Genomic DNA, 26,014 nt, shown 5'->3' with positions numbered 1-26,014 from the left:
AAATCTGTAACTTTACCTCCCAAAGGTATAGACATGTGAGTAGCACACACCGACTCCGGGCATTATCAGCTTTCCTTAGACACCTCACACGGCATTCGCAGTTCCTGAATGCCTGCTGCACAGCCTCGAGCCTCAGCTGTGCTGTTTGGAGCAATGGCACAAGTCAGGCAGGTCCGATCTGGATCTTTGTGACACCGGCTGGAACGAAGGGAACACGGTCACAGGGCCCTCCATGGGGTCCAATCATACACCTCGGCTGAGGGGCAGGTTGCACAGAGACATGTGTGAAATGGAGTTCATATGCAAATTTGACACATTAACACGTGGTGTGAGCAGGGACAACAACTGCCTCACGCATTGCAAGCACTGCTTCCCTGCCTTTGATGCTTGTAATTATCTCAGGCAGGACCCTCGCCATCGCCCACCCTCCACCCCCTCCTTCAGTCCGACGTACTCGGTTTGTCAGGTTCTATGGCAGGTTTTGCATTTGGACCTCTGCACCTAGAGAGGTGCGTCTGGGCTGGAAATGCGACTGATCCGAACAAGTGGGTCTGTCCCACGAAAGCTCATCTCCCCGTAAATCAGTTCCTTAGTCTTCACAGTGCTACATGAGTGCGGCCTTGTTTCCTACAAATGCTGTTAGCCTTTCCCTGCGCATGGGGGAGAGATTTCCTGACCAGCAGGCTAACATCTGGGGTTCACCCATCTCCCCTGCCACGTGGCTGTGCCCTGCTGCACTTAATCGCATCTGGAACTGATGTGGAGGCTCATTGGTCTTTGCGTTAGATCGGACAGGGGGTTACTCCAGCCTGCCCGGGGTGCTGGTTGTGTTCCATTCGGGCTAGTTTCTTCAAAACATTTCCACCCTGCTCCATACTCAGGAGGAAAGGTGCTCCTTAATGCTCGATACACTGTGAGCTGCAGGATTGTAAGCCCTCGCCCCTTGGTAAGCCAAGCACCCGTGCTATTTCCTGCACATGCCAGGCATGCACTGCAAGTGAACAATCCTCCACCGTCCCCACTTGCTTCCCTACCAAACCCAGCACCTTGAGGTAGGTAGCAGCTGCCACAGGGCAATCTGAGACAGACTTTGGACACCCCCTCCCTGAATCGGTGTCTGAATTCAGGTCCCAGGCCTCGACATTGGAAGGCACGATCTGGGCTTCTCCCACCCGAATCAGCATTTTCCTTATGCGAGCTACCGGAGCTCTCCCTGCCCAGTAATTCCCAGGGAGCAAGATAACCTGATGCAAAACATCTGTGTGCTTTGCTTAAGGCCTCTTCACTCTGACAGGGCATTTTCCAGTCCATTACACCGGGAGTGGCTGGCTGATCCCCAGGTTAACCAGCTGGTGCCGGCCTACACCATGGGGGCCAGGGAGCGCCTTAAATTCTCGGGTCTCAGGTAATGCCGATGAGGCCAGTGGAGGTCTGCCCGGAGCGGCTGGATCTTCTGATCTGCGTGGAGCCTGCGTGACGTGATGTGGAGGAACTGGCACGGTGTTGTGTCTCTCCCTGTTGTAACCCAGCTCTTACCACACCCCAGGCACTAGCTACCTGTGTCACCTGTGACGTGGCCTCTGCTAGTCCCTGCCCGCTCACCGGATCTAAAGAAACTCCAGCTGCTCCAGCAGGGTGGGCACCTCTAGAGGAGAGGGCATCTCCTCCTCCTTTGCACTGCTCCCCTCTGCCTTCGCATCACGAGCGACCTCCTCTCAGATGACACCTGACTCCACCTCCTGCAGTGTCACCCGAGGACACCCTTAACCCTTCCTGCAGATCACAGACAGCGCTCGGGCTACTGACTTCCTTCTCCAGCTTTCCCAGTGGCTCCTGAGACTCGATCACCAGCTCCACTCCAAAAGGTATTGCACCCGCCTGCACCAATGCTCTCGTCTTCCCTCTCGCGATTGGACCCACCGGTAGCTCTGTGTCTATCGGCTCCTCCAACAGGAATAGGAATGGACCCTTCGTTCCCTGCACCTTGTCTCCTACCCTTCCCACAGTCTGTGCCTCCTTCTGTACCCCTGTGCTCTCCTTTCTTTCAAGGAGCTGTCTCCAACGGGCACTTCATCACCATCATGAGAATTAACTTTCTCCAACTCACTGCAAAGGATTTCCGACTCTGATTCTTTTAACAGCCAACCGCAGTCTGATGTACACCTGTCTAGAGATCGTGGGCTGGCAGCTGCTCGCTCTTGCCACTTCCCTCTTCTTTTTCCTCTATGTGCTGCTTGCTCCTCTAGCTTTTAACTTCTGCTTCCTTAGGAGAGGGACTGACCGCTCCTGCGACACTAGACCCAGCACCTCCTCCTGTGTTAGCTTCCCCCATCGTCTTTTCTTTCTCCTCCAGCGTTTGCTGGTCCTTTCTCAGAACTCGAATTTCTCGTTCAATTTCCTCCCACCCACGCTGCAGGACACAAGCAGACGTTCACCGGCTGCTCCTTCCAGCAGGTCAGCCTTCCATTTCTTCTGCTGCGTTGTACATCAAACCCTCACTTCCAAAGCCCCAGGGGCTACAACGTGGGGCTGAATCTCCTTCCTAGTCCGGAATGCCAGTTCTGGCAACGTTTCCTAACGCCGGGCTGTGGGCAACTCCTACAGATTCTACTCTCCCCTTGTGCTACTCATGTTCACACGGAGACTACAACTCCTTTCCAAACTAAACTTCACTAAGGGCGAGTCTATGTAAGGAACTATATGAACACTCCGATCGCCCTTAATGCTAAAACTTTACAAGCTCTAAAATGCTAAACCTTTAGCAAGGGAAGCAGGCGTCCCTTCACTGAAGCAAGCAGGAAATAACGCCCCAAACTGGCTTTTCACACTTATTTCAATGAGTCCCCAAAGCAAAGAGGTGGGGGGTGGGGGGTGAGTTCCTGCTCTCATCTTTCAATAGCTCTTCAAGGGTTGTTCCTCTGTTGGGACCAGCCAAGAGGCAATGTCCTCTAACATGCATAGACTGTAAAGAACCCTCTAACTGCTGTTTATCTTGAAAGATTAAACTACAAACCTGTGACCAGGAAAAGAGGTGAAGAAACCACTAACTTAAACTACAGTTTCAAGCAAAACTGGGACCAATGCCCAGAAGCAGCCACAGGAAATAAAAATGTCCGTGCTCTAAGACTCTCAGCTAATAGAGTGTGAGTCAAACGAGCCTCTGCTCCTGTTCTCTCCTTCTTCCACTTTTGCCTCAGGTGAGGTTCAGGAGGGTGTGAAATGCCTGGAATCTCCAGAAATTCCCAGCACGCATGCCTGGAAACTCCTGACTGGCTTCCCAGTCGGCAGCCTGATTGGAGGCTGGTATATATGATTTATTGGAAGGCTTTGGTCTGTAGGCTCGCCAGTTGAGCTCAGGGCTGAAGGTTGAACTAACAGTAATGAAGAGGTGCTAATATTGACACTAACTTAGTTTACTTAACTGACTGACTTAAATCTGGATTCAACTAAGATGCTGTTAGGAAACGAAAGTTGAAATGACAATGTGTAGAGACGCATCTCAACTCCTAACTCCTCCTGCCCTTCATCTCTCTGTCGCTTTCCTGATGCCCTTCTCTCTTCCTCTGGCTTCTTCTCTTTGCTGCCCTTTACTGCCCTTTCTCTTCCTAACCAAAGCTCTGGGCACTTTTCTCTATGAGAGGAGCCTCAGCCCCCTTCGATGCCCAAATTTAACTGCCTCACCCACAGATTACTGGGGTGTACTTCCTGTGTAGGCTAGACGTATAGAAGAGGTTTGTATATATTGATGACGTGTGCTTGCGTGTTCATGGTGTTAGCTAATTCTCACCTAGGGCCTTCTGGAGTGTGGCATCCTGATTAAGTATAGGTTTTAGGTCTGTAATGATGCATTGCAATGGTTTGAGTTGGGGGCTGTAGGAAATGCCCAGTGGTGCTCTGTTCTTGGCTGTTTTGGGCCTATCTTGGACTAGCTGGTCTCTGGGTATCTGTCTGGCCCTGTTGATTTGGTTTTTTGTTTCTCCTAGTGGGTAATTCAGGTTTATGAATATTTCATTTTTGGTCTCTGTCAGTTGCATCAGAGCAAATGCGACTGTACCTAAGGGCTTGACTGTAAACAATGGATCTAGTAATGTGTTCAGGATGAAAACTAGAAGCATGTAGGTAAGTATAGCGATCAGTGGGTTTCCGTTAGACTGTGATACTGATCAGGCCATCCTTGATTTGTACTGTAGTGTCCAGGAAATGTATCTCTTGCATGGAGTAATCGAGGCATAAGTTGATGGTGGGTGCAGATTGTTAAAGTCTCCGTGGAATTCTTCCAGAGTCTCTCTGTGCCACGGGTCCAAATCATAAAGACGTCATCAATGCATCTTAAGTAAAGGAGAAGCAATAGGTGACAAGAGCTGAGGAATCGTTGTTCCAGATCAGCCATAAATATCTTAGCAGACTGTGGGGCCATGCAGGTACCCATAGCAGTCCCACTAATCTGGAGGTATAAATGGTCCCCAAATGGGAAATAATTGTGTGTGAGAACAAAGTTACGGAGGTCAGACACCAAACTGGCTGTGGTACCATCAGGGATGGAATTCCTGACTGCTTGTAATTCGTCTTCATGTGGAATATTAGTGTACAGAGCCTCTGCGTCCACGGTGGCAAGGATGGTGTTGTCAGGAACTTTTCTGATGTTTTGTAATTTCCCCAGGAAGTCGGTGGTATCTCGAAGAGAGCTGGGAGCGTTGGTGGCGCAGGGTTTGAGGAGGGAGTCCACATAACTGGACAGGCCGGTGGTAAGGGTGCCAATACCCGAAAGGATAGGGCGCCTGGGGTTCCCAGGTTTGTGGGTTTGGTAAGTAAATAGAATAATCCAGGCTGGGGCTCAGATGGTGTGTCTGAGTGGATAAGGTCCGGAGTAGCAGCAGCTTCCGCAACCGTGCACAGACTGACATCATTCACAAGCAATATCAAATGGGTCACAGTCTCAGCTGTGCTGAATGCTGGGCTGTGCAGAGTCTCAGAAATAACCCAGACATTATAACCAACTCAGCTGACAAAGGGGGTGCTGCTGTCATCATGAATAAGTCAGAATATGAACAGGGGGCAGCCAGACAACTCTCCAACACCACATTTTACAGACCTCTCTCCGCTGGTCCCACTGTGGAATTCCAAAAGAAATTCCCACAACTACCTAAGGAACTGCCTGCTGCTACTCGGGACCCGGCAGTCGGTTTCAAGCGGAGTACTGCAAGGTTCCGTTCTGGGCCGCTGCTGTTGAACACCTCTATTAATGACCTGGATGAGGGACTGGGTTGCACCCTCAGCAAGTTTGTGGATGACACAAAACTAGGGGGTGAGGTAGACGTGTTGGAGGGTAGAGAGAGAATCCAGAGCGACCTGGATACATTGGAGGACTGGGCCAAAAGAAATCTGATGCAGTTCAACAAGGAGAAGTGCAGAGTCCTGAACCAGGGGGGAAGAATCCCAAGCGTTGTTAAAGGGTGGGGAACCGACTGGCTCAGCAGCAGTACAGTGGAAAGGGACCAAGGGGTTATGGTGGATGAAAGCTGGATATGAGTAAAGAGTGGGCCCTTGTAGCCAAGAAGGCTAACGGCATACGAGGGTGCATTAGGAGGAGCATTTCAAGCAGATCTACAGATGTGGTTATTCCCCTCTATTCGGCACTGCTGAGGCCACGTCTGGAATATTGTGTCCAGTTTTGGGCCCCCCCCAGTAGAAAAAGGATGTGGATTTCCTGGAGCAGGTTCAGTGAAGGGCAACAAAATTGACTAAGGGGCTGGAGCACAAGACCCATGAGGATAGGCTGAGGGAGTTGGGCTTGTTTAGTTTGCAGAAGACAAGACTTAGGGGTGATTTAATAGCAGCCTTCACCTTCCTGAAGGGGAGCTCTAAAGAGGAGGGTGAGAAACTGTTCTCAGTGGTGTTAGGTGGCAGAACAAGGAGTAATGGTCTGAAGTTGGAGAGGGAGAGGTGTAGGTTGGACATTAGGAAAAACTACTTCCCCAGGCGGGTGGTGAAGCACTGGAATGGGTGGCCTAGAGAGGTGGTGGATTCTCCATCCCTTGAGGTTTTTAAGTCCCGGCTGGACAAGGTCCTGGCTGGGATGACTTATTGGGGGTTGATCCTGCTTGAAGCCGGAGGCTGGACTAGATGATCTCCTGAGGTCCCTTCCAGCCCTGTGATTCTGTGAAAGGGAACACCCCCTCTCCAGCCTTCCTTCTGCCGGGTGCATGTGGCTGCATGGTGAAGGATCCCCAGTCAGTGCCTCTGGTGGGTTAATTCTGGGACACGTTTGGGGCTGGGGTTGGATTTTGGGGCTGAGGCAGAAAAGGTTGGGAGGTGGCAGTAGGTTTGGGGGGGCTAGAGCCTGGGAATGGGGTTGGGGGGGTAGCATGGAAACTATTGCTCCTGCCTCTGTAGGAGCCTGTCCCCGGTTACAGTGTTTTAATGATAATGGTGATGTTGGAGATACCCATGTCCTAGACCTGGAAAGGACCTTGGGAGGTCATTCGGTTCAGTCCCTTTCCCTCTCGGCAGGACCAAGCACCATCCTCACCATCCATTTGCTCCAATCCCTAAATGGTTTCTTCCGGAATTGAACTCACAGCTTCGGGTTCAGCAGGTCAGTGCTCAAGCCACTGAGCTGTCTCCCACCACCCTGCAAGAAAACCAGGAGCACCTTCCCCGGCCAGCATGGGGCTTGAACCATGACCGTGGTGTTATTAGCACCATGGGCTAAACAACGGAGCTAGTGGGCCTGCAAAAAACCAAACCAAACCAGGAAGAGGCATGTCTTGCAGAACTGGAAGGGACCTCAGGAGATCGTTGAGTCCAGTCCCCTGCCCAGGCCAAGCACCACTCCTGAGAGGTGCGTTTTTGGAGTCTATTTGCCCAGGCCCCTAAATGGCTCTTCAAGGGTTGGGCGCACAACCATGGGTTTGACAGGGCGATACTCAAGCCACTGAGCTGTCCCTTCCCCCTGAAAGTTGCAGGCCTTGCTGTGGGCAGGATCTGAACCTGTGCAGGGAAACCCTATGGGATTTCAAGTCCACAGGCAAGTTTTTCTTGTCCTCATCTGCTCTCCATTCCAGGGGGGAAAGTAATTTCAACCTTCTACCTGGTACCAATCACTGCGTGTGCGCTGCTCTGAACCGAGGGGTGATGCAAAGCACGGTTTGACGTTGGTTATTCAGGACTGTCATGTTCACTCACACGGCGGCTCTTGGAGGATTGATTTGTGGCTGACATGGTGAACCGGGGATCTATTCCCTCGAGCCCCAGATGGGGCTCCTACCTGCAGCCCAGCCTGAGTGCGACTGCGAAGGAAGCTGCACAGCCTTTGGGTCAGGCAGGGAGCTGGCTTATAGCCAGGGCCAGGGTAATTCACATCATAAAAGGCTTGTCCTTCAAGTGAACTGAGGGTCAGTAATAACAAGCAGTCCTCTGGCCCCTGAGAGACTAGCAAATGCACCAGGCCACGAGCCTTCCTGGGTAAAACCCACTGCCTCGTCCGGAAGCTGGCCAGGTATGGCAGGCCAAGGAGAGCGAAGCAGGGAGGTCAGAGGCTGAGTGTAAGGGGCTAGTCCACTTCCCACTTTACATTCAGCTAAAACCAAACGAAACCCACCCGGAACAAGTTCCCCAGGGCCCTGGGGGATGCTCCCTCCCGCGTTGCGGTGAAACGGGCGTTGGACGTTTTCCTGAGGGCTCTGCTCTGGGCAGCCAAGCAGGGGTCTCCAGCCCGCCCGTGTTTCACAGGGGTCAGACCAGTGGTTTCTCCTGGCCTTGCCAGCTGTGGACAAATTCACCTTTGAGTTGGCTGGGACTGGGAAATGAGCGGAGCAGTGAATTCACAGGTGGTGCTGTGCTGGGCCTTTAACAGGCTCAGCTGGCCCACAGAAGCTCACTTAATAATTATTTTGCTAGTCTTTAAAGTGCTGCTTGACTGCTTTTTGTTTTGATCGTGTATAGACGAGCACGGCTCCCTCTCTGTTACTAGCCAAACCACAGGTGTGAGAACAGAGTCACTTCAGGAGCAAGCCTTACCCCACCATCCTCTGCCGCAGTAGCACCACGGCGCCAGGGTCACACAGAGAGACAGACCTGGGGAGGGAGGGTGGATGGCCCACAACAGGGCCAATACCTTGGTCCGCGGCAGCAGCCTCAGGGCACAGTCTAGTCCTCATGGGCCGGACCCTCCCCCATGCCACCTGTCCCCCTTCACACCGTGCCCAGCAGGAGTACAGCGCTGCCCAGTGTCCCCGTGGGTCCCTCTCCAAGGGCTGGCTGTGGCTCTGTGTCACCCGCACACCTCGGTGTGGGTCACCGGCCATGGAGTGGGACCTAGACCACCTCCCAGAGAAAGAGTGAGTGTCCTCTACAGCCCAGGCCCACAGCCAGCCGGGCTCCAGCTCAAGCTGTAGAGGTGCCGGCACTGAGCTGCAGAGGTCTCAGGTTCTCGACTCTCTGTGCGCAGCTCCATCTACTGCAGCTTCTCCCCCAGCCAGCCCCTGCTGGGCCGCCCTATGTGTGGCCCATGGCTTCTTTGCCGTCACCCCGGGGCCTATTTCCACCCCTGCTGGGGTATGGCTCTGATCCCCCTCCCTCCCTGACCTGGATGGGCCCTGCCCACACAGTGGGCCCTGCCCTCGGGGTGGGAAGAGAAGATGTGGGCCCTGGGCAGGGTGAAGGAGGGGCCTCAGTGGAGACCGAGTGGGGGATCATCACCCCAAGAAGCAGCTTCATGTGCTGGGTGGCCCTCTGGGGGAAGGGCAGATGTCAGCCTTCTCATGGGGCACTGGCTGCTTCTGCCACCAGCTCCCAGGGGAAAAGGTGCCCAAGCCCAACCCACACCCAGAGGCACTGCCCCCCGGGGCTGGATGCTCTGGGTTGTGTTCCAGTACTGCAGGATGTGGGCAGGGCCCTGCTGTCCTGGGGCCTGGACGTTTCTCCAGCTGAACCCAAGCAGATGCCCTGTGTCATTCAACCTCCCTGGAAGGTCCCTGTGATTTCTCTCCCTTCCCCTGCCCCGCCCCTCTCCTCACGGCCAGTTGCTGAGCCCTGTCCCAAGGGCTGGAGGCACTTTTTCGATCCCTGCTACAGATACTTCTCCCAATAGAATACCTGGGAGGAGGCTGAGGTGAGAGGCTGGGGGCTGCTGCCGGGCGCAGGGTCATTACTCTGCATTTCTTCCGACTTCCTGACTCTCCCTCACTCCTTTCTGCTGGGGATTAGACTCACCTGGTGCCGCGTCACCTGTCTCTTATCTACCTCCACCACCCGGGCCAGTCGCACACAGCCCAGCACCAGACGCTGAAAGTCCCACTCCCACTCACAGCACAATGGGGCAGCCGTGGGAAATTGCCGGGCTACCAGTGTCTCGTCTCGCTGCGGAGCTTCCGCACCACCTGATCGCACTACGAATAACACTAACTCGTCACTGAACGGCCTCAAACAGGTTCAGCCCGTTTGGCGCCATCGTCTCATCAGCGTAGCAAAGTTGACCACCTCGGTGCTCATTGCCTTTCCCAGAGCACTCACGGCTTTGGCGACTAGGGCTGGTGCGGTGCAGGCCCTGGAGGACACCATTTTCTGCTCCCCTTTGGTTCCTGTCTTCTAACCAGCTCCAGGTCCAGGGGAGAACCGAGGGCAGCTCCCATTGCTTCAGAGCCATTGGGGAGGGACCTTGTCAAAGTCTTTCTGAACGCCCAAGGACCTTCCCCACAGGCTTGTTGGCCCCACACAATGTTGTAGTCGATTGGTGAGGTACAAGTTCCCTTTGCAAAAAGTACACTGAATTTGTGTTAGTGTCACTCGTACGTGTAACACCCCCGCCGTGCCCCAACCCCGACTCCAGTGCTTGCACTCGCAAGGCTCACACTTGTGCCCTTGAGAACAACAAGAAGTCTTGTGGCACCTTATAGACTAACAGATAATTTGGAGCATAAGCTTTCGTGGAGAGAGAGCAGAAGTGAATGGAAGAATTCGAGACAGGGCATGTTAGGGCAAACAAACTTACTATGTTTATCAAGTATAACTATCTATTAATGAAACGTATATGTTCATTTATATTGTATTATACTGTACTATATTAACTAGACTTTAACCTGTTATACTGTACCCCTATATACAAATATACATTAATTAAAGAGAGTGGGTAAATGGAAATGGATGTTTAGATTCTCAGGCTACTGCGGCTGGTGCCCAGAGCTCCCGGTGGTTACCAGCCTATCTCCAAAGACAGTCCGGGTGGGGGCGCTACTCCCCACCCGGTACTGCGATAGCTTGCGAATTTAAACAATAGGGGTAGGATAGGGTAATCAATATCTTACTTATCTATATATTAATTGGCTATATTAATTATCTATCCTAATACTAACAATACTAACATACTTCACATCACCTTCGTATTTACGTTTATGTTACATGGGAAAGTCTGGCCTGGGCCTTTAGGCCCGGCCTGTACACAGTTAAATGAAAGGCGACACGTCCGGTAGTTTTTATCTAGAGTTAGTGGTCAAGTCCAGTAATCATATTTAAGTGAACAGTCAAGTCCGGTGCTTATAATACCTAGTAATGAAGTGGTGGGTGGTCAGATAGGTTAGCTAGAATGGCGGAGGTGGTGTTACCGCAGATGAGATGGTCCAGGTAGGCACTGGCGGGTGACGAGGTGGCCATAGGAGCGGCGTCGATGAGATGACGTTGGTGGGCCTCCGGTTTCCTCACTGGGTACGCAGTACCCGCGGCAGAAGCCACGGGCCAGTTCGCCACCCGGTGAGTACGCCTGAAGGCCCACTTGCCGCTTCTAGATGCGAGCGCGGTGCTGGGGCTCGGGGAGGTGCTTGAACGACGGCACCGCTTCAGAGCTCAGCTGCCCCTGAGGCGAGCTGCAGCTCCGGTGATTCAGCACCGCTGCAGCCACAGAGACAGGTGCTGCAGTGATTTCAGCTCCAGGCGGCGCCCACTGAAGGGCAGCCGCCTCAGTGATTTCAGCTCTTGCCCGCAGTACCCGAGGGCCCTGAATGCCAGGACCAGCCTGACTTATATAGACAGAGTTCATACATGATTCATGAGGTAATTATCATATGAAAGTTCTGAGCACCTGTTCTCAAACAGGTCCTCCAGGCCGGGGAAGCTTCCAGAAACTGCCCACCTGCGCCCAATCAGGAGCCCGGATTTCAAATCCATGATCATGAATTATTTATGAGTTCAGGTTTCCGGGGAAACCAACTGACACAGAGTGACCCTTGCAGGGGGCTGCTAAATGGCAGCCTATGTGAAATTAGATTTTGCATGGGCCTGCACTGATGTTTACTGGCCAAAGGCTTGCCTCCCCCGACCCACGGGGGCGATGATGCCCAGGGGATGAAAAAGTCCCTGACACTCGTGTTCGCTATACCAGTGGTTCCAAACTTTTCAGCATCCCATCTCCCTTTTTACCAGAAATTCAATTCATAATGTAAAATAAATACAGAAGCTCGATGTACAAATGCTATTTAAAATTAAAACTAGGCAGAAATAGCTTTTTCGTGGTCCCAAACTTTAATAAAATGTAATTTAACATCAGAAAGAGCAGAAACAAAACGAATTTAGTGTGAAGGATGACGCTGCATTTTCTTCTCAAGGTGGGAAATCCTCGCTTTGAAAGACGAAAGTGCGCAGAGCAAATCGTTTTCGACATCCAGTCGATTTCTTTGTTTTGTTTTTCATGTGAGTGAACTTGAGAAGCTTTTTCATGGGGCTGTATGTACAAGCATGGAGGAATAACACGTAGCTCTTCTTCCCCAGCTTTCAAGTACACGGGGAAATATTTTATCCAAAATGCCTCCAGCCCTGAGGTACCAAAATTCTTTTGCACTTGAATCATATTTTATTTCGGGTGCCTGTTCTTGCAATTCTTCTGGCGATGTATCGACATGAGCATCGAATGGACTGCTTACTAATTTACAAATGTGGTTGTCAGAAAGTTGTTTGGAAAATAGCGGACAGCAGAGCCAGTGGAGCTGAGCTGCCCCACCCTGAGCTGGGCGCCAAATGCTGAAGCCTTAATGTCCCCCCACCCCGACAGCCCCTGGGGCCCCCTTAACTCCTGCTGGACCTTGACTGCTGCTAGGCTGACACCAGCCCAGCCACAGGCTGCGATGGCTGGATCCAGCCCCATGCTGGCTATGGCCTGGGCCCCATGGCCTGGAGGTCAACTATGGATCAGCCAAGCTAACGGCACAGCCCTCACCTTGCAGATGCTTGGTGCAGACCCAGCTGGCCTGCTGCCTGAGTCCTGTGCCAGCCGCCAGAGCCGCCCACCCGCCTGATCCCTGAGCTGCCAGATCTGCCCACCCCAGCCGCCCACCCGCCTGATCCCTGAGCTGCCAGACCTGCCCGCTTGTCCCCACACCAGCCACCACTGCCAGTTTCCTGCTCACCCATCAGCTACCAGGGATAGACGTCTGCACACCAGCTGGCAGAGCTGCCCACCCAAACTGCGGGTCAGCCTCCTGAGCCCCTCAATGCTGGGACCAGCCGCCTGCCTGCCAGCCCAAACCGGAGCCACCTCCCTGGGCTGGGAACTAGCGGTGTGACAGGGATCCTGCCAAGGATGTGGCGAAGGGCCCCGGAGTGCCTGGGGGTCGCTGGGTATCTCGTGCACCAGGCAGGCCGCGAAGAGGAGCAGCTGAACCCTCTGGCACTAAACCCGCTCTCTAGCGAGAGAACTACTGCAGAGGGGCTGCAGCTGCAGCTGACATTCCAACCACGTGCACACAGACCGGCCTCCAGCCCGGGCACACCGGGGCCTCCGCCAGACTCTTCCCTCCAGCCACCTCTGAGCACCCTCCCTCTGAGCTCCAGCATAGCGGGGAGCGGGACAGTGGGAGATGGCAAATGCCCCTTCTGAGAACCACTTTCCGCTGCAGATGGGACCCTGGTGTCTGGAACCAAAGGCCCCTGGGCGAGCCTGGCCTCCCCTCCTCCCACCTGCTGCCCGGGGCCAGGGAGTCCCTGGCGGTGCTGCTGGCAGAGCCCATCTGTGCAGGGCTGGGGCCTGGCTCCCTGCTGGGCGGCCGGTTCTCTCCCTGGGGCACAGCTCCGTGAGGGCTGGAGGCAGAAGGGCCCTTTGGACCTAGGGAGAGGGGCTCTGAGCTGAGTCCTCTGGGACGATGGGACAGGATCCCTGGGGGCACTGCCAGCCCAGCCAGGCCCTTGGCAAACAGTCCCAGGGCTGAAGCCCCCCACGAAATGCCCCCGGGGGAGGGAGGTGCCTCAGGCTCCCCTGGCTCATCTCTCTGGTGCGGTTTCTCCCCAGGGGAAGTGAGAAGATGGGACCAGTCGCCTGCTTCAGCCTCTTCCTCCTCGGCTGCCTGGTCTGCAGCCCCTCGCTGGCAGCTGAGAACCTGCCTGGCCCTGTGGAGCCGGCGGCCCAGAGTGCTGCTAGCCAGGGTGAGAACTGGGAAGTAGATTCATTTCCTTTGGGTGCTCCCAGGGCCACGGCCCATCTCCTGCTGCAGGGGTCACTGCCCTGGAGGGAGGCCCAGCCCCACAGCCCTCCCCAGGCAGCAGGGGAGAGACAGTGGATGAAATACCACTGGGGTCAGCCCTGCCCCAGAGGATGGGAGGGGACCAGCCTGGGCCATGTGCTCTCACCGGGGCAGCTGCAGGCTCCCACACCCCCTCCTGTGGTCCCCTCCCGCTGGGCATCCGTGTCCCCGTGGGTCCCTCTCCAAGGGCTGGTCATGGCTCCGTGTCACCCGCACACCTAGGTGTGTGTCACTGGCCATGGAGTGGGACCTAGACCACCTCCCAGAGAAAGAGTGAGTGTCCTCTACAGCCCAAGCCCACAGCCAGCCGGCCTCCAGCTCAAGCTGTAGAGGTGCCGGCACTGAGCTCTGGAGGTCCCAGGCTCTAGCCTGCCTGTGGGCAGCTATAACTGTGGTGGCTGCAGCTTCTCCCCCATCCAGACCCTGCTCCTTGCTGGGCTGCCCTATGTGGGGCCCAAGGCTCCTTTGCCTTCACTATGGGCCTCTCTACCTCCCCTGCTGGGGTATGGCTCTGACCTTCTCCCTCTCTGGCCTGGATGGGCCCTGACCACCCTGTGTGCCCTGCCCTTGGGGTGGGAAGAGATGATGGAGACTGTGGGCAGGGGGTGAGCACTGGGCAGTGGAGGTGGGCCTGGGTGGAGACTGGCAGGGCCACAGGAGGGAAAGGGTTGTCTCCCCAAGTGGCAGCTTCACCCCCAGGCTGCCCCTCTGGGGCAGGGGTAGCTCTTGCCCCTCACACAGGGCAAACAGTCCTTCCCCCACAGCTGCCGGGGGAAAGGTGCCCAGGCCCCACCCAAGCCCAGAGGCACTGCCCCCCTGCAATCAGGGCTGGATTCCAGGGGTACTGTGGGGTCTGGGCAGGGTCAGCTCCTCCAGGCACCTCAGCCCCAAGCAGACACCCTGGAAGGTCCCCGAGACAGCCTCTCACTGTGATTTCTCTCCCTTCCCCTGCCCCACCCCTCTCCTCAGGGCCAGGAGCTGAGCACTGTCGCAAGGGCTGGAGGCACTTTTTCGATAGCTGCTACGGATACTTCTCCCATGAGAAAACCTGGGAGGAGGCTGAGGTGAGAGGCTGGGGGCTGCTGCCGGGCGCAGGGTCATTACTCTGCATTTTTTCCGACTTCCTGACTCTCCCTCACTCTTTTCTGCTGGGGATTAGACTCACCTGGTGCCGCGTCACCTGTCCCTTATCTACCCCCACCACCCGGGCCAGTCGCACACAGCCCAGCACCAGACGCTGAAAGTCCCACTCCCACTCACAGCACAATGGGGCAGCCGTGGGAAATTGCCGGGCTACCAGTGTCTCGTCTCGCTGCGGAGCTTCCGCACCACCTGATCGCACTACGAATAACACTAACTCGTCACTGAACGGCCTCAAACAGGTTCATCCCGTTTGGCGCCATCGTCTCATCAGCGTAGCAAAGTTGACCACCTCGGTGCTCATTGCCTTTCCCAGAGCACTCACGGCTTGGGCGACTAGGGCTGGTGCGGTGCAGGCCCTGGAGGACACCATTTTCTGCTCCCCTTTGGTTCCTGTCTTCTAACCAGCTCCAGGTCCAGGGGAAAACCGAGGGCAGCTCCCATTGCTTCAGAGCCTTTGGGGAGGGACCTTGTCAAAGTCTTTCTGAACGCCCAAGGACCTTCCCCACAGGCTTGTTGGCCCCACACAATGTTGTAGTAGATTGGTGAGGTACAAGTTCCCTTTGCAAAAAGTACATTGAGTCTGTGTTAGTGTCACTCGTACGTATAACACGTCCCTGTGCCCCAACCCCTACTCCAGTGCTTGCGCTCGCAAGGCTCACGCTTGTGCCCTTGTGTGTCTGTGCTGCGAGGGGTGGGGTCCGTGCAGGTGAAGGGGAAGGGAGGAAGGAGGTTGCTGTCGGTGTTGGGGGGAGGGATTGGCAGTAACACGGGGTCCCATCCCCTGGGCCTTTGCTGCCTGGGGCGAATCAGGCCCAGGACTGTGCTGGACTCGCTCCTGCTGCTCCCAGTGGTGGGAGAAATGGGGGTAAGAAGCTTTGGTTCTCTCTGGCCCAGATTGAGTGCCAGCACAGATGGGATGGAGCCCATCTGGCCTCCATTCACAGCGCCGGAGAAGAGAGCATCGTGTCCTCTTATGTCAAGCAGATAAACAAAAGCAAGAAGTCTGTCTGGATCGGACTCTCGGACACTGCACGGGTGAGTGTCCGGCACCTGCTCTGCCTCTGGCAGCTCCTCCCCAGGGCCCCGCGTTGTGGTCACGGCTCAGCGAGGGGCTGGTTGGGAGGTGCACAGGGACCCCAAGAGCAGGAGCTCTGTGAAAGGGGTGACAACGGGCTACACCCACCTGTGTTCTCCCCCACAGGATCAGTCCCCAACACCCTGCGCAGAGCACTCACCGCTGTTATTAACATTCACATGGTTACACTCGTGCCCAGGGACCCAGCGACGGCTGTTGGGCTCAGACTGTCACACCCAGGCTGGGAGTCAGCTCGGCCCACACAGACGAGAGCTCTGGGCGAGGGCTGGGGACGTGGGGCATCCCCACAGGCAGAGTGAGCCGTGCGGCGGCAGCAGTGCCCTGGGACCATGGGCAGTCTGTGTGTTCTTCCTGGGCGCGGCCTCAGTGAGGTGGGGATCCCCCGGCCGGAGCTGCTTCGGCTCCCAGCCCTGTAGGGGTGTCACAATGCGTCCCAAGAACCACCAGACTCGGGCCCTGGGCTGGCAGGAAAGGGAAGGTCACAGGTAGCCCCTAGCTGCAAAGGCTTTGTCAGTTACAGGCCACAGCCAGCCCCAGAGACTCTGGTGTGGGCCTGGGTCAGCAGCATGGAGGCTCTTGCCTCACAGGGACAGGAGCACCTGTCAGCCACCTGCCTGCTGCTCCCACCAGCCATCCCGGCTCTTGGCAAAACGCTGTGATTTCAGCTCTCAGGGGTTTCAGCTCTAGGCCTCATCACAAAGAATCACAGAATCACAGGGCTGGAAGGGACCTCAGGAGATCATTGAGTCCAGCCCCCTGCTTCAAGCAAAATCAACCCCCACTAAGTCATCCCAGTCAGGACCTTGTCCAGCCGGGACTTAAAACCTTTGAGGAATGGAGAATCCACCACCTCTCTAGGCAGCGCATTCCACTGCTTCACCACCCACCTGGTGAAGTAGTTTTTCCTAATATTTAACCTACACCTCCCCCTCTTCAACTTCTGACCATTACTCCTTGTTCTGCCATCTGACACCACTGAGAACAGTTTCTCACCCTCCTCTTTAGAGCTCCCCTTCCGGAAGTTGGAGGCTGCTATCAAATCACTCCTCCGTCTTCTCTCCTGAAAACTAAACAAGCCCAAATCCCTCATCCTATCTGCAGAGGACTTGTGCTCCAGCCCCTCAATCATTTTTGTAGCCTTCTGCTGAATCTGCTCCAGCAAATCCACATCCTTTTTCTACTGGGGGGCCCAAAACTGGACACAATATTCCAGATGTGGCCTCACCAATGATAAATAGAGGGGAACAACTACTTCTCTAGATCTGCTCGAAATGCTCCTCCTCATGCACCCTAGTATAACGTTAGCCTTCTTCTCTACAAGGGCACACTGTTTACTCATATCCAGCCTTTCATCCACCATAACCCCTAGGTCCCTTTCCGTCGTACTGCTGCTGAGCCAGTCGGTCCCCAGCCTATAACAATGTTTGGGATTCTTCCGCCCGGGTGCAAGACTCTACACTTCTCCTTGTTGAACCGCATCAGATTTCTTTTGGCCCAGTCCTCCAATTTATCCAGGTCACTCTGGATTCTCTCTCTACCCTCCAATGTATCTACCTCTCCCCCTAGTTTTGTGTCATCTGCAAACTTCCTGAGGGTGCAGTCCCGTCCCTCATCCAGGTCATGAATAAAGATGTCGAAAAACACCAGTCCCAGAACTGAGCCTTGCGGCACTCCACTTGAAACCATCCGCCATCCAGAAATTGAGCTATTTACTACTACCCATTGGGCCCGACCGTCACGCCACCTTTCTATCCATTTTATAGTCCAAGAATCCAAACCTTATTTCCTTAACTTATGGGCAAGAATGTTGTGGGAGACCGTATCAAAAGCTTTGCTGAAGTCAAGGTATATCACACCCACTGACCTCCCCATGTCCACAGAGACAGTTACTTCATCATAAAAGCTAATCAGATTGGTCAGGCAGGACTTGCCCCTGGTGAATCCGTGTTGGCTACTTTTGATCACTTTCCCCTCTTCCAAGTGCTCCAAAACGGATCCCTTGAGGATCCCCTCCATTATTTTCCCAGGGATTGAGGTAAGCCTGACTGGTCACAGAATCGCAGAATCACAGGGCTGGAAGGGACCTCAGCAGGTCACCTATCCAGCCCGCTGCTTCAAGCAGGATCAACCCCCACTAAGTCATCCCAGCCAGGACCTTGTTCAGCCGGGACTTAAAAACCTCAAGGGATGGAGAATCCACCACCTCTCTAGGCAACACATTCCACTGCTTCACCACCCACCTGGTGAAGTAGTTTTTTCCTAATATCTAACCTACACTTCTCCCTCTTCAACTCCTGACCGTTACTCCTTGTTCTGCCATCTGACACCACTGAGAACAGTTTCTCACCCTCTTCTTTAGAGCTCCCCTTCCGGAAGTTGGAGGCTGCTATTAAATCACCCCTAAGTCTTCTCTTCTGTAAACTAAACAAGTCCAAATCCCTCAGCCTCTCCTCACAGGTCTTGTGCTCCAGCCCCTTAATCATTTTTGTTGCCTTTCGCTGAACCGGCTCCAGCACATCCACATTCTTTTTCTACTGGGGGGCCCAAAACTGGACACAATATTCCAGATGTGGCCTCACCAGTGCCAAATAAAGAGGAATAACTACTCTAGATGTGCTTAGTTCATGGAGACTGGAGAGCTGGAACACTGGAATAAGAACTGGAACCGGGACTGGAGTTGGAATCTTAGAACCAAGGTGGTCACTGCCAGGGCCATCTTACAGTTTTCCATGTGGAGGGGAAAATTCCTCACTTCTCCCCATAGCTACAGGAGGGTCAGGGTCACCTGATTCAGGTGAGCTGTGCCAGCAAACTGCCATCGGTGGCTGGCTTGGCCTGCACGTCCCAGTCCTTTTACATGGCAGGTGGGGTGGATGTCTGGACATCTGATTTCCATCCCATTCTTTTGCCCAGTTCACCTGACAGTTAGGCTGGTGCGGGTCACAAGTCCCATATTCCTGAGGTGTGTATTTGACATCTGGGCCTTTTCTTCAGTCCATTCTCCTTGGTGGGAGGTGATCTCACCGCCTGTTGTGAATCTCAGCACTAAAACATTTCTAACACACCTACAGAGCCAATTCCTGTAACTTCACCTACCAACACGGCACTGACATACAAGGAACAGAAACAAATTCAGGGTATAACCAGCTGTCATGAGACACCTCACTTGGCCCACTGAGCCCAAGAATTGGTGCCACTATAGACGATGGTGACAGAAATGGCTTCCGTCTCCAATTCAAAAATTCAGTCATGTCACACAGGGGAGCTGCGTGTCAGCGTCTCTGGGACGTGGGACTTGCACTGGGACAAATCTAATATTTCACCCACACCCCCAGCTGCTGCGGCTGCCTGGGATGTGTCTGAGAGCTCTGGTCTGGGAGCACCTAGGGGTGCTGATGGCCCTGCTGGTCAGGTGTAGGGGCAGAGCAATGGCCCCTCTGGCACCGATGGAGATGGGGCATCTCCGTGGGCAGCACTGCCTGGCAGCCCAGGGACCCCCACCTCAGCTGCTCCTGCCCACCCCAGCGTGCGGGAGGGGCGGGTGTTTGGGAGCAGTGACAGCGCAGACTCCTACACGGGGCTCCCTCCAGCCCACGGGCCGGGGCCACTCGCTACACGCGCCCGACTGCGCTCGGCTCCTCACTTCAAATGTCCCCCCAGCAGCACGGCCATTTCCTAGCCAGGCTCTGTGTCCCCAGTCTGGCTGAGCAGCCTCTCCCGGTGCCCTGCCCGCGGCCCTCCGGCTCCAGCTGGGTCACCTCGGCTCTCACGGCTCTTCTCTCTCTGCCTTCAGAATCAGTGCTGGGGCTGGACTGATAAATCCCAAGTCACCTACACAGCCTGGGAGCAGGGGCAGCCGGACAGCCCAGAGAAGAAGGAGCACTGTGTGGTGTTAGAAAAACCAGGTGAGCCGGCTGCTCAGCCCCACCTGTGCCTACCGGGGAAGCAGGCAGCGCTCTGAGCCGGGGTTCTGAGAGGCTGACCCAGGCTGGCCCCCGCATGCTCTGGAGCCTTCCCCGCCCTTCCCAGGAGAGCAGGGACAGCCCTGGTCCGACCTGGTGGCCCTGCTGCTTCCCCGCTGCCCTGGGTCAGTTCCCCTCTGCTCCAGTGACAGGCAGGAGACACACGCGTGTGGACAGACACAGGGAGTGCCACGGGGGACTCTGCTGTGCTGCTTGAGGGGGTGGCTCTGAACACCTCTGCCCCCGACCCGACTCCTCTGCACCAGGGTGTTGAGCAGGCTGAGCTGTGCAAACACTGAGCCCCACAATGATTTTGGCACCAGAGCTGCATTCACCCCCTGTCGTGGAATTACACAAGTGCTTGTGAACGTGCTTCACAGGCTGGGGGAGTGCAAATGTTTAGCACTAATGACTGTTCCCCAGGGAGCTGGCACTGGGAGGTGGCTATTAGTGTAAACCGCAGCCAGAGGGCAGAACCCGCCAGATGGGGCCCCTGGCGGGTGCCCAGGGTACCGGCAGGAGGGGAATACGTTCTGAACGGCCCAGCCAGGGAGAGCGGCTCACCAGCGTGGGGGAGTCACAAGGGGTGGGTTTACAGACAGGCTCTAAACAGGTATCGGAGGGGTAGCTGTGTTAGTCTGGATCTGTAACAGCAACGAAGGGTCCTGTGGCACCTTATATACGAACAGAAGAGTTTTGAGCATGAGCTTTCGTGAGCACAGACTCACTTCATCAGATGCTGGTCTTGGAAATCTGCAGGGCCAGGTATAAATAAGCCAGGGCAATGGTGGGGATAACAAGGTTAGCTCAGTCAGCAAGGGTGACGCTTACTACCAGCAGTTGATCTGGAGGTGTGAACACCAAGGGAGGGGAAGCTGCTTCTGTATTTAGCCAGCCATTCGCAGTCTTTGTTTAAGCCTGAGCTGAGGGCGTCGAATTTGCAGATGAATTGTAGCTCTGAAATTTCTCTTTGGAGTCTGGTCCTGAAATTTCTTTGCTGTAGGATAGCTACTTTTAAGTCTGCTGCTGTGTGGCCTGGGAGATTGAAGTGCTCTCCTACGGGTTTTTGTATATTGCCTTTTCTGATATCTGGTTTGTGTGCGTTTATTCTTTTACGTAGAGACTGTCCAGTTTGTCTGATCTATAGTAGTAGCAGAAGGCATCCTTCAGTCTGCATAGACTATGGATCGCTCCCTTTAAAGTTTCAGTTGAGGACTTCATTTACAGCGTCTATTGTGACTATGAAGACCCACACGAGAGTGACAGTCCTTGCTGTATCTCTTGCAGATGTAGTGGGTGTCTGGCAAGTCCTTATTGTGCTTTCTGTGCGCTCGCTTCTCCTCTGCTAGCTGTCTGATCTTCAACTCGCCCTTCTGAAGGCCCTTGTGTAACCCCTGCCTCCATCTGCTGCGGTCGTCTGCTAGTTCTTCCCAGTTGTCCAGCTCGATGTCTACCTCTCTGAGGTCTCTCTTGCAGACATCTTTGTAACGCAACTGGGGGCGTCCGGGAGGTCTTTTGCCAGAGGCTAGCTCACCATACAGGATGTCTTTTGGAATCCTTCCATCATTCATCCTGTGGACATGGCCAGGCCAGCGGAGTTGACGCTGCCTGAGGAAGGGGTGCATGGTTGGGATTCCAGCTTGCTCGAGGATGGCGGTGTTGGTCACTCTGTCCATCCATGATATTCCAAGGATGCGCCTGAGGCAGCGCAAGTGGAAGACGTTCGGCCTCTTTTCCTGGCGGGCATACAGGGTCCAAGTCTCGCTGCCATAAAGGAGGGTGCTGAGGATGCAGGCTCTGTAGACTTGCATTTTGGTGTGAGTGTATAGCTTGCTGTAATTCCACACTCTCTTGCTGAGTCTGGACAGAGTTGTGGCTGCTTTTCCGATCCTCCTATTTAGCTCAGTGTCCAATGACAGGGTGCCAGTGATGGTGGGCCCAAGGTAAACGAACTCGTGGACGACCTCTAACGTATAGTTGTCAATGCTGATTGATGGGGATTCAGCAACATCCTGACCGATATAGCAGAGATTATATATATATATATATAGGGGAGCACTTCAATCTCCCAGGCCACACAGCAGCAGACTTAAAAGTAGCTATCCTACAGCAAAGAAATTTCAGGACCAAGCCTGCCTGAGTCACCTTAACTCCGCCCTTGTACGTGTGCATTACGATACACTCGTCAGTGACAGGCTCCCTGGGCGTCAGGCCTGGTGCTGGCAGAGGGCCACAGCCAGGGCTGCACTCACGGGACAGGGAGAGAGTCAAACAGCCGCACAAACCCACAGCCTGGGAACGGGGCACAGAGAAAGGCCTATTTGCCCAGTGGAGCTCCCTGCCGGGTGTGGGGTGCTGCTGAGAGCTGAGCCCTCCAGCCCCGGGGCTGCCCTTCCCCAGGTGCGCTCTGGCCCCACTCAGCAGGAATAGTACTGCAGGGGCAGCCCCAGGGCAGGGGTAGCGCTGCCTGAGGGAGGACTGTGCTGCTCCGCACACAGCAGGCCGGTAACACTGACTCCTGGGGCAGGGACACATCCCCGCTGCAATGGGGCTGAGCCCTGCCTGGCGCGCACCTTCCCACGGCTACAGCCAGGCCCAGGTGGGCAGGGCACAGGGAGGGAGGGAGGGAGGCAGCCGCCCAGGTCCTGAGCAGGTGCCGCAGCCCCGGGGCAGGTCTCTCGCTGTCCTCTGCCCTCTGGCTGGGGTGGGAACAGGAGCCCCATCCTGCCCTCCTCTTCCGTGGGAACCTGCACTGGTGCTGGGAGCTTCTCCCAGGGGTGCAATGGGAGAGGGGCTGTTTTATGGCAGGAATGGACCAGCCTGGCTCACCCAGACTTATTTCTATTTGTCTTTCTAGAATTTAAGAAATGGCACAATTACCCCTGCGGAGACAAATTCCCTTTCCTTTGCAAGCACAGTGCGCAGGGGAGACGGCTCCCCGAGGCTGGGGGCTCCCAGCTCCTGGGCAGTGAGTGAACGGGGCCCCTCCGGCTCCCCTGGGAGACCAGCTCCTGCGACCCTGGCTGCAAAGCCCCTTCTGCAGAGCAATGCTGTGTGATGCTGCGTGACTCCCGCACCGCCCTGCCCCCTTCTCTCCCTGCCGCCCCCACCCCGGCACTGCTGGTCTGAGCCGTCTCAGCGCAGAGACTGAGAATAAACTTCCCCTGAGCACTCAGCTGTGTGTGTCTCTCCCTCTGGCTACTGGCTCCCAAGGGGCAGCTCCATGTGTCGCCTGGCCCTGGCCTCAGCTGCCCAGAGCCAGTCCGGCAGGGGCAGGGGCAGGGGAGGGCACGGAGGAGAAATGGGGGCCCAGACCCACTGGTAAAACCCCGGGGCACTGGTACTGCTGAGGCCTGGCCCAGTCACCCCTCTGCCCCAGCCAGCGCAGTCAGCCCAGCTGTCCTTGCAGTTTCCCTGGATGGACCTGTGTAACCTGCCTGCAAAGCCCCACGGCCACAGGGTCACAGAACACGGGAATAGAAAGGGCCCTCCAGAGGTCATCAGGTCCAGGCCCTGCCCTCACAGCAGGACCAGCACCGTCTGTATCATCCCTATTAGAGCTTTATCTCTTCTGTTCTCAAATATCGTATCACCAGTGATGGAGATTCTACACTTACCCGAGACTATTTCTTCCTGTACACTCGTCCCTCGCTTTCGGAGCACAACTGGTTCCCAACGTTCTGCTCCTAGACAGCAACTCGTAAGAGGGACACTAAATCCCTCTTAAATTACATGTAAAAGTCTCTGATTAGTTCCTGCAGCTCCCAACTCGGGGAAGGAGCGGCAGCTGGTGGTGCTGCTTTGAGAGGTGAGTGACCCTTGGCTTGGGGAGGGTTAAAAGCTGGGGTTAGTTTGGGGCTGTGAGCGGGAGGGAGGGTTCAGGCTGCTGCAGTTTGGGGCAGCAGGAGACAGGCTGCAGGGCCACAGGGGTCTGGCCGCAGGGGTTACAGCGGTGGAAGTCTGGCTGTGGGGCTGGCAGGGGTGTCGGGGTGTTGGGCTTCAGGGCCGCGGTGTTTACTGGCAGCAGCGGGGTCTAGCCACAGGGCCAGCAGGGGTGTTGGGCTGTGGGGCATGCAGGCGGACGAGGGGTCAGGCTGAGGGCCTGCCGGGGCTCCAGGAGGCAGAGAGGGGAGTGTCTGGCTGTGGGGCTGTCAGGACCGTCAGTCTGCTGTGGTGTGGGACTGCAGGGCTGGTGGTGGTGGGGGGGTGTCAGACTGGGGGGTTGGAACCGCGGGGAGGGGGGTAAGGTTCATATGAGCAGGGGAATTTCACTCGTAGAGTGAACTAAGGCAGGTAAGGGTCTCCCTTGTTTAAGCGAGCACTCCTACATGAAGTACTCATTTAAGGAGGGATGAGTGCACTTCACCTCCCCAACAAGCAAGTTTTCCTAATGTCCGACCTAAACCTCCCTTGCTGCAGTTTAAGCCCATTGCTTCTTGCCCTCTCAGAGGCCAAGGAGAACCATTTTTTTCTCTCCGCCTGGTAACACCCTTTCAGGTAGTGGAAAGCTGTTGGCGTGTCCCCTCTCTGCCTTCTCTTTTCCCAACTACACAAACCCACTTCTTTCAGTCTCCATTCAATAATCATGTTTTCTGGAACCTTTCCTAATTTTGGCTGCTTTTCCCTCAGTCCTCTCCCATTTCTCCAGAGATGTGGGGCTCAGAACTGGACACAATACTCCACCTAAGACCTAAGCGGCCGAGCAGAGTGGAAGAATGACTTTCTCCTCTCTTGCTCACCTTGCTCCTGTTTATGCACCCCAGAATCACGTTTGCTTGTTGACTCGTATTTAGCTTGGAGAACCACAAGAAGTCCTGTGGCACCGTAGAGACTAACAGATATTTTGCAGTACGAGCTTTTGGGGACAAAGACTCACTTCATCAGATGCATATTTAGCTTGTGGTCCAGTGTGAGCCCTAGATCCCTTCCTGCAGTGCTCCTCCCTCGGGGGCCCCTTCCTAGTCTCTCGCTGTGACACTGATTGTTCCTTCCTAAGCGGAGCAGTTTGCATTTGTATCACAGCACAGAGCTGCAAGGGACCTCCAGAGAGTATTACTCCAGTCCCTGCCCGCACAGCCAGGGTCTGGCGCCAACCGAAACAGGTTTCTTTTGCTCATCTAACCTGCCCCAGACCCGTAAAAGGCCCTGCAAGGATGGAGCTCACAGCCCTGAGTTTGTGAGGCTGAGGGGCTAACCACTGAGGTATTCCCTCCCTCCCAGGAAGGGGAGGGTCTCAGGGCAGCAACTGGCTCCCAGCCACGCTGGGGTGCAGGGCCGCTGTGCTCCCACTCAGCGCCCCATTCCCCTGGGAGGTGGGGCCTTGGCACAGTTGCTCCAGCCCAAGGGCTGGGGTAGGGGGTGCTTCACTTCACAGAGGCAGGGCCTCGGGGGCAGAAGGGGCAGGGCCTGGAGGGCAGAAGTGGTGGGGCTTCAGTGCTGGGCTGGGGCTTGCCTTCCCCAGCTGGGTCTGCAGCTGCCGCTGGATGTCTGGCAGAGATAGCTCGGGGATTCTCCTGCCCTGACCGTGGCCAGCAGCAGCGTGTCCTGGGGCTGGAACCCTTGTCTTTAACAGCCCAGAACACGAGAGCGCCCATAGCGGGTTCACCAAAAGGCCATCCAGCCCAGAGTCCCACCCCGCAAGAGTGACCAGCGCCTCAGAGGGAGTGGAGAGGACAGAGAATCACCAAGTGACCCTCCCCACCTCCCCCACCCCGCCATCGCCCATTCCCAGCCCCTGGTGCACAGGCGAGGGTCTTCATACCTGCCCCTCCCGGCCAATGGCCAGCCAGGGACCCGTCCTCCTCCTCTTCAGCTCGTCTTTCTCAAACTCTGTTGACGTCTGGGTCTTCACAACACCCTCTGGTGAGGAGTTGCACAGGTTGACTGTGCGCTGTGAGAGGAAATATTTCCTGTTGCTGGTTCTGCACCTCTCACCTATTCATTTCATTGAGTCTCTCCTGTCTGACGGGAGCAAAAATAACCTTTCTTCATGCACTTTCTCGCCACCCATGGTGACTGTAGGGACCTCTGTCAGATCCCCCCTTGTCTTCTCTTTTCTAAGCTGAAAGGTAGAAAGGGCATTTCCTGCCATGGCTCCTGCCCCTTCCACCTGACTTATGGGGGAGGTGAGCCGTAGCTCCTGGCCCCCCTGCCTGTCCCACAGCTTGTAGTCGGTCGAGGCCTCAGCTCCTGCCTCCTCAGCCATAGCTCCCAGCCCCTCCTGCCTGTCCTATGGAGTTATTCAGGCGGGGGGACCTGTTGCACCTGGTGTAATCCATCTCCCCAACATTCCTCGGGGTGCACATTCA

At 55.5% G+C, this 26,014-nt stretch overlaps 1 protein-coding gene across 1 annotated transcript; it reads left to right on the top strand.

Moving 5' to 3' along the window:
* Positions 1–1,783: 1,783 nt before the first annotated feature.
* Positions 1,784–22,875, top strand: LOC142007563 (dromaiocalcin-1-like). Its single transcript, XM_074984248.1, has 6 exons — positions 1,784–1,865; positions 13,274–13,407; positions 14,475–14,569; positions 15,543–15,683; positions 19,538–19,649; positions 22,564–22,875. The coding sequence occupies exons 2-6, from the start codon at positions 13,287–13,289 to the stop codon at positions 22,680–22,682; spliced, it is 588 nt and encodes a 195-aa protein (XP_074840349.1). The 5' UTR covers positions 1,784–1,865; positions 13,274–13,286; the 3' UTR covers positions 22,683–22,875.
* The last annotated feature ends 3,139 nt before the right edge of the window (positions 22,876–26,014 follow it).

This window comes from Carettochelys insculpta, chromosome 1, assembly GCF_033958435.1.
Source record: "Carettochelys insculpta isolate YL-2023 chromosome 1, ASM3395843v1, whole genome shotgun sequence".
Taxonomy (NCBI): Eukaryota; Metazoa; Chordata; order Testudines; family Carettochelyidae; genus Carettochelys; species Carettochelys insculpta.
Note: the sequence above shows the minus strand (reverse complement) of the source record. Positions and strands in the feature narration are given on the sequence as shown.